This window comes from Delphinapterus leucas, chromosome 1 (assembly GCF_059928025.1).
Source record: "Delphinapterus leucas isolate spDelLeu-1000000601 "Yukka" chromosome 1, BTC_Dleu_Yukka2, whole genome shotgun sequence".
NCBI lineage: Eukaryota > Metazoa > Chordata > Mammalia > Artiodactyla > Monodontidae > Delphinapterus > Delphinapterus leucas.
The window spans coordinates 110,679,221-110,688,259 of record NC_143129.1 but is presented as its reverse complement, the minus strand read 5'-3'; the positions used below and the strand labels follow the sequence as shown (position 1 = coordinate 110,688,259).

Below are 9,039 nucleotides of genomic sequence, written 5' to 3'. Positions count from 1 at the left end.
CTATAAAATAGAAGAACAAGACTAGAATAGAAATATGACAAATTTTTACTGTGGAGGAAGTCCATATATTTTTTCTTGTCTAAAACTTTAATAAAAAGGAAAAACCCTAGTGATTATTTATTAGATTATATCCCACTCTTTGTTCACCTTGACCTCTGACTTAATGTAAGAATGAGGTATCAATTCTGTAAGTTTTACTTGTTACTGTTGTTTACACCTAAGCAATTAAAAGTATTATTCAATTATTTGTAATCAAAGTAATCAAGAAAAATGAAGGTTGTACCTATGTCTATAATGTAGGCTAAAGAATCGAGAAATTAAAGTTACGAGCTATTGACTAAAGATCAATAACTGAACTTGACTGGCCCTCAGAATAAGAAAACAAGTTCCCATTTTTGCAATAAATTGGATAGCTACCTTCCATACCAGGGGTAAATGCTTAATTATAGTCCATGGTTTGAAATATCATTGATGCTGACTAGTTTTTGTCACACAGAGGCTTTACATCTAGCGTGATATAATAGAAAATAAATATTTGGTCTTTGTCCCTGGCTCCTGGCATACATCTCCTAAAACGCTTGCAATCTCCAGAGTGATGAGAGTGTCTTTCATAAGCTAATGACATGACTGGTGGCTGGGGGCCCCCAGATAGCTTCAGAATGGGAGTGGGTCACCAGAAAGACCAAGGCATGATTAGAGGGTTGGAGTTTTTTGTCCCGCTACCCTGCCGAAACCTCCAGGGAAAGGAAAGGAGCTAGGGATTGAGTTAATCACCAATGGCCAATTATTTAATTAATTATGCCTACATAATGAAACCTCCATAATAACCCCCTAAGGGATGGGCTTCTGGGTTGGCGAACACATCAAGGTGCTGGGAGGGTGGCGCACCAGAGAAAGCATGGAAGCTCCATGCCACCTCCTTCCCAGCATACCTTGCCCTATGCATCTCTTCCATTTCACTGTTCCTGAGTTATGTTCTTTATAATAAACTGTTAAAGTCAAGTATTTTTCTGAGTTCTCTGAGCCACTCTCGCAAATTATTGAACCTGAAGAGTGGGTTGTGGCAACCTTTGATTTATAGCCAGCTGATCACAAGTATGGGTGACCTGATACTTGTGAGTGGCATCTCAAGTGTGGGCAGTCTTGTGGGACTGAGCCCTTTAACCCATGGAGTCTGACACTAACTCCAGGTAGTTAATGTCAGAATTGACTTGAACTGTTGGACACCGAACTGGTGTCTGGAGAATCAGAGAACTGGTTGTTGTTGGTGGAAAATGCTCAAGATTGAGTATTCAAAGGTTAGTCTATACAATGCAGTACTTAAATTTCAAATAAACTTGGGAAAATGGGATACTGGGATAAATTACAATATTATTACATTCATAACTATATTGAAACAATATGAGAACCATAACAAGCTGTTAAAAGTAAATGTGTTTCAGAATGAAGGTCACAGACAGTCATATGTAATGATGCAGATAAACTGTATTCAGTACTCCATTGTGACAAATGTACCCGAAATAGGAATTGACAAAAACTACCAGAATGTAATAAAGATCATATACAGAAAGAAAGAAAAAAAAAAAAAGTAAATGTGTTTGAGTCATAATACCACAGGTGATTTTCCCCATTTTTTACTTTTTCATTTTCTTAGTATTTCTAAAATGAGCATATATTACAATCATTTAGTGAAGGAAAAAAAAAAATCAAAGCTATATTTTGGACCAGTATGTTTTAACTGTATAGCCCCTGAGAGGTTATGTGTATGTCCTTAAAAGAAACTTTGTCTAATTAAATTACTACTGAAAAACTATCATTCCCTCTAACCCGTAACTAAGCATGTGAAATTTAAAATAGAGATATTATAGCTATGCCATGGTTCTAATATATTCTAAAGAAGCATAGTGGAAAATACTACTTTTGAAGAAGTTAACTTTTTTTGTCTTGATGCTATTAAATAAATCAATGCTTTTAACAAGAAAAAGAAGCTCAAATACAAAAGAGGCTCAAACATCTTAGGCAATAATAAAGGAATTATAAAAGAAAATTCAGCAATACTGAATACTGAAATAGTGCATGTTTTAACATGAAACTCTATCATGTAACTTAAGACAATATTTTATAACTTTCTTTCAGTGGAAGCCAAATTAAAATATATCATTAACTTTCTAGTTGCCAAATAAAAGACAAACTTTGCTCCCTAAGAAGTTTTTAAAATTTTGAAACCCAAATATCTTTATTATGAAAAATGTTCTTTGTTTAATTAACTTTTCAGGAATCCCTCTAGCTTACTGTTTCCAATTTGAATTATTGTATTTTGATGATTTAATTCTTTTTATAGCCAGAAGGAGAAATATTGTTTTAGAAATAGTTTAACATAAAAAATGTAATCTAGGTTTGCTTATGAAATCTGTGGTCAAACTACCTACTTATATTCCTACATCTTGATAGTTGGCTTAATTAAATCAAAGAACTATAAACATTAGAGTTGAAAGGGCCTCTAGTGATTGCTAGTCTTCCCACCAGGAATCTTTTTTTTTCCCTTAATTTCTGAACTGTACTTGCTATGTAGTAGTATGGCTTCCAATGAAAAATATATATTCTATTTAAATATAGAATATATTCATACCAATGAAACTTATTCAGTAAGAGAATACTGGTATACACAGACTTGGTACATTTTCAGTCAAAAGTTAAGAAATTTGATGTTTTAGTTAGACTCACCATTATAGAGAAGCAAACAGTTTCTATGAGGCCTTTGGAAAAATGAGAATAACTTACAAGTACTTTTCCCCTTATCTAGTAACCCAGGGATCAGGAGACCATTGGTTGGGAATGATCCATTTTGTTCAATTTCCTAATTTTACATATAAAGTATGTGAATAAAGTAACCTGCTAAGTATAAACAACATAAATCAAATGAAACACAACTTCAAGTGGACCATTTCCACCAGTGATAAAAATAAGAAATGTTTCACACTATAGACATTATAATTTTCTTTAAGTCTTTTTTTATTTAGAGATTTTTCTGGTAAGGAGATATACCATAGGAAAGCAATTTCACTGGCAGTGAGGTATGTATATACTCTACCAAAATACTCCTTATTTTAACTGCTCTTAACTTTATTTACATACGAAGAAAAGTATCAATGCATATCCTTGTTTCAACTATAGTATTAGCCATACTACATGAAATAAAATGAAATGGTGCTTGCATACAAAAACTGTCATTTGTAAAGGAATTTAATTTCAGATTAAAATAATTAATTTGCTTTTGGGAAGAGTTTAAAAGGAGAATCACAATTTATCATGACCAAGACATCTGCACCATATTTTCCATTCCTCACAGCACATTTATTTCAGTAATTCCATTATGTCGGTTCTTAGCATGAGCATAGTGTTACACGATTTTCGTACATATAGTCACATCCAAAACAAGTTCTAAAATTTAAATTGTAAACATTCTCATCATATGTAGAAATATTTCAATTGGTGTATTAAGTTTTGCTAACTGATCAAATTTGGAGGAGAATATAAATGAGAAAGCCTATTCTAAACTGTGTAGTGAGCATTGTTTATTAATTACATTTCTACAATGTTAAATAAAGTAAGAGGCAAACCTGTCCTGTAAGCATGTCAAATTTTAGGTAAAACATTAAAAAGAAACAAATCTGTTAACAAAAGGATGTCTTGCAATAAAGAACATTAGATTTTTTAAATCTATTATGATACAAAAATGTAAAGGGTAAATAGCATCTTTGTTGACAAAGTAGGAGGTAGCATGGATGCACCACTTTATTGTCTGAGAAATGCAACTGGAGTAAAGAATATTTCCTTACCATGAATAATTTCCAGGACTATGTACATATTTCTTTTAGAAATACTTGTTTAAACAAATCTCCCTCCACTTTTTAGTATAAAAAAAACCGTTCCATGTGATTTTAAAAAAACACTTACACATCTAGATAGAATAGTACTCTGCCCTATTTGAGTGAACAGTCTCAAACTATGAAGTACATGATATTTAATGCCCTAAGTTGAGTAAATTTAGTTAGCGGTTCCTGGTATTATACAAAACACTAAATATATACAAACAAAATATAATATCTTAATTTTCAATGCAAGTCTTGTGGGGAATAAACAGAACCTTGATTCTGGTAACACTGCAGAAAACATAATTTTCCAATAAGTCTGTCTTTAAGTATCCATGTGCAACAGTTTATTAGTGACTGCTTACGTGTACTGATCTATCATTGAGTGAACACAGTTAACTGACAAAACGTAGTAAACCTCAGAAACACATCTCCCATCCTATACAAAATATAGAGACTACTTACTGTTTGAAGCACTCACTTTGCTCTGATGTCACTGTCATTCACTTTTCCCCATTTTCCTGCTTTAGTATTTATAAACGGATAATTTAATGTGGCTTTAAAAAAAAGACAAAGAATTTCAAATTTACATCCAATTCAAATTTGCTATTTAAAAGGTTTTCTTGTTCTATGAAGCTGCTTCTGCCATTAGTAGAGAAAATGAAGTTTCTGTAATGGAGGCAGGCTTTTTGAGTAGTGACGTGACTTCCACCATGCCAGCTCCAGTCCGTGGAAGATTAGCGTTTACAATGTGTCGTTGTAAGTGCTTAATCCAGTCTTCCTGAACAGACAATGGTCCACGAAAGACTAGGCCACAAAACCTAGAGAAGAAGTTGATAAGTTCTCTTAACATGACCAATTCCCTTTATTTAAAACCAATTCCCATAAAATCCATAAACACAGGAGCAACCTTTACTCTGTACTGGAGATAGTACTTGACAATAGTTTCTAAACACCTATAAAGTCAAAATGCTTTAATACAATATCAAAACTGCCAATTCATAATAACTCCACTAATATTTGTAGAGATGGGAACATTACTATTAGGTCAAAATTAATTAAAAGGTCTTAACATCTACACATCTTAATATATTTAAAACAACTCTTAATCCCAAAATGCACTATTCTTTTCAAAAGACCACTTTTGAAATTCAATTCAGAATTTCTTAAACTGCATGAAGATGAGTACGGAAGGTGTGAATGAGTTTGTATAGCTACACTTAGAAGTATGAGTGGAGAGAAAATATATTCCCAATAAGCAGGAACTCAAGACAACTAAAAAAATATCAAATTAAACCAAACAAAGCACACAAATAAAACACAACAAAAACAAAAGACACTTTTACAAATCACAGTATCCTAGCTAATGTAAAAACCTTGATTCATTAGTTGTTGAAGTATAGCATATTATGAGCCATATAAGATTTTAAGTCTGTCTCCAAAAGTTCATTTGTAACTTGATTTTTGAGAATGCACCTTCTGCCACAAACTAAAAATCCCGAATAAAATAGCTAATATGTCTCAAAGCAAAATCTGAAGAAACTGAGCCGATTTGGCAATATAGGCATGTACCTGCATCGGAGAATGTAAACCTCGTCAGCACCATGAGGTAATGTTAGCATTTTCTTCTTGCTTCCGGATCTTGACCTTGATTTCTTTTGCTTACAATCTAAAGCTAAAAAAGGGAAGAAAAAGACTTAACATTTCTCATATATTCCAAGTATATATACATACTATACTTCTAGGGAGGTCAGACCATCTAAATCAAGTTAGAAAAAGTCTGTACTCATTTGTATTCCCTAAAGCATGCACTAAGTTGCAGCTGGTTCTCTAACAGCAGTAATATTATCAGCATACACTCCTCCTGCACTCCTTTTTCAAATAATGCTTTACCATATCAAACTAGAACTGAGAAAATGTAACTAAAATAACTTGAAATGACTAAATTGGTCAATTATTACAGCAATGTAATCTTTTCTCTTATGATCATATATATACATTAACATCTGGTTAAATCTTATTTCCAGGAAAACTATAACCTTTTATGTGAGATCATTGAGTTTGCATTTGATTACTTCTCCATTAATCAGATCTCACATGCTTTGAAAATAGTAAAAAGTTCAATGAAAAATCAATTTTATATACCAATTCACTTTGAATTTTATAATAATAAATAGCTCTTAAAATTATATGCTAGCCCTACATCTGAAAGGGCAAACAATGCTCAACTTTCATTTTTAAACTCAATCTGTATTGCATAAACAAGCACATGTTTTATTTTCCTAGAAAACAAATACAGATCCAGATTACCTCACATAAGTTCATAAATGGACCAGAAGTTAACTGCTATTTGTTAGTTTTTTTCCTTTTATATTTTCTCCTATAGCTTATTTTAAAATTGTGATTAAAAAGGGGAAAACAAGATTTTTACATTAAAGTGGACCAAAATTCTAGTGCTAACTGTTCTTGAAATTTTTCTGTTACTTGACTTTTCCTTCAATCATTTATTACAAAAAAAACCTAATTTAATAAAGAAAAAAGGTATTTTTTATAGGTAGGAATAGACAGGACATAACATTTTATTCTTTGAATAAAACTACGCCATTCCTTTAGACAAAGGGATGATAGTATTCCAGGGTGCTGCTGGTCAATTAGCAGGAAGAGATGGTAAGAATTTATCTCTAGGGATCCAAGGGGGAGGGAAACAAATGTAACAGAAGAGTTGTCCAAATGGCTTTTCTTCTGTTAACCTGTCACATGAAATCCCCTGGAAAAATTCTAGGTAAGAGAGAATAGGAACTAGCTATTCAATGATTGCGTGAAATGAACTGTTCGAAGTCTGGGTTCCAAAAGAATAGATGCTACTATTATAAAACCAATAAACATAGTTTCTTACAGTAGTCAAGTGGCAATGCTAACAGAAATGTCATACAGAAAATTAAAAACCATGAGAAGCCTAAATCTCATTCAAGCCACTGTTTTTCGCTTCCTGTCACCTGCCTCTTTAAAAGTAAAATCTAGGTCTTACAGTCTTTCTCTGTTTATCCTCAGAAGAAGAATCTAATAAGTAAAGAACTATATAGGAAGTCAAGTTAAGTATTAAAGAATGGCTACTTCAAAGTTAAACAACCAAAATCTGGAACAGAAAAATCTTAAAAGGTTCTCATTAGTTAGCTCATTCAAGAGTCTGGCACATAGTAGGAACTCAACAAATACTTCTGGAGTGAAAAATAAAGAAAAACCCAGCAATTTAACCTTTGACATTTAGACAGCATATGAACAGAAATCTGTTCTACCACTATGTAATATACACTATAGTTCCTGTAGAACACTTCTGTATCATTTGTTTAAATGAATGTTGCTAGCAGTCACACTTAAATTCTTCACTGGCCAGTCTAGCTTCTATGTAGAAACTAGGTTCCTTCATAACCAGTAAGAAGAATGAGGTAACACATACTCTGTAGTCAGCACTTTCTTTTTCCTAGTTGCTTTGGTGAGCAATTTGAATTTAGGTGAATTTTAAAGAAATCCATACACTAGAAGTAAAGAGTTTAAGGAACTCAAAGGGCTAAGTGCTACTAGATGTCAGCTACTCTTTCCCTATCTATAAGGTAAACTACACACAATCCCTGTCACTGTTACGTGGAACAGAGCAAGCATTTGGTAGATCATGAGATTACAGATAGAATCTTACTTTGATGAGCTTGCTGGTTGTCAAAATTGCCACACTGTATTCAAATTTCCTTTTAAAATGTAAATAAATTACTGTAGGATACAAATAAAATACATTTTAACAATCCGTTAAATATTTGTTCACAGAATGCTAATGTTAGGTGTGTAAAGCAAATTGAGGGAGAAGGACAGAGGGTGATGGGGAAGTACGCAAAAGAATGTTTTATCAGTTACAAAGCATTTAAGTTACATTTAGATGCTGTGATACTTTAAAAAATGGAACTGGAGGGCTTCCCTGGTGGCGCAGTGGTTGAGAGTCCGCCTGCCGATGCAGGGAACACGGGTTCGTGCCCCGGTCCGGGAAGATCCCACATGCCGCGGAGCGGCTGGGCCCGTGAGCCATGGCCGCTGAGCCGGCGTGTCCGGAGCCTGTGCTCTGCAGCGGGAGAGGCCACAGCAGTGAGAGGCCAGCGTACAGCAGAAAAAAAAAAAAAAAAAAGGAACTGGAAATGTTTACTCGGGTATAGAAATGTTTTTGACTTTAATAGAGGGAAAACATTTTTTTTTCTGACTTTTGATGCTATATGAACTCTAGAAACTCTGAAGTTTATGGCTGTTTTTATGAATGATCAGATCTAAATTTTAAGTGAGAATACCATAGTTTTTGTAGTAATTAGTATTTGAAGGTATTATGACTTTGGAAAGTAGGACAACTCTGTCAGAATATGATTGAGAATCTCCAGTATCCTGAGTTCCACATAAGTTTAGGGAATCACATGAACTGGGAATCCTTGGAAACTTGTCCATAAAGTTAAGATATTAAAAACCAGGGGACTCTGGTAATTACACATAAGTATCTCCATATCTTAATATCTCCATCATCACTTTAAAATTTCTTACCCCTTGAAATGTCATTTATTTTAGGAAGTAAAATATGAATACATTTGACAGGAATAATTTTTTCTAATATCAACATCCAACCATCACCCCTACAATACTGCCCAAAATTTTAGAAAAATCTGTATTAAAAAAAAAGAATATTCCAAAATGTTCCACTAAATGAAAAAGATGATGTACAAACATGTCTATTATACAAATGTTCTCATTTAACAGATTTTATTGTCTCTAGAGGGAAAAGCAGTTTTATTCTGGACTGTACCAGGAATTGTTAGAACATTAAAAACAACATCACTAACACAGTCAGTTTTAGTATAATGCGGCTCATCAATATTTCTGACAAATAGCCTAAGGTTTATTGAAGTTGTTTATATGAATAATCTGTCAAATAGATAACTTTATACAAAGCCTTTCTTTACAATAGAATTTTATTTGCACTTACTTGGTACTGTCAAAAATCAAAACACACACATACCGTTTTTCTGTTCCAAAGTATTTTAAATCTAACATTGTTTCTATACTTGAAATTTACAAAAAATACTAGATTAGTTTTAGAAATTCTTAATTTTCTTTTTCTTGAGTATAAATACTTCTTTAG

At 33.0% G+C, this 9,039-nt stretch overlaps 1 protein-coding gene across 8 annotated transcripts in view; it reads right to left on the bottom strand.

Annotated features, from left to right (window-relative positions):
* Positions 1-3,144: 3,144 nt before the first annotated feature.
* ZNF644 (zinc finger protein 644) overlaps positions 3,145-9,039 on the bottom strand; it is a 114,111-nt gene continuing 108,216 nt past the window's right edge. For all 8 annotated transcript variants that reach the window (XM_022553403.2, XM_089919845.1, XM_022553402.2 and 5 more), the window contains 2 exons: positions 5,445-5,547; positions 3,145-4,693 (listed from right to left, as the gene is read on the bottom strand). In XM_022553403.2, coding sequence (XP_022409111.2) covers positions 4,501-4,693; positions 5,445-5,547 — 296 coding nt within the window. In that variant the 3' untranslated portion in view covers positions 3,145-4,500. The remainder of the gene's footprint in view (positions 4,694-5,444; positions 5,548-9,039) is intronic.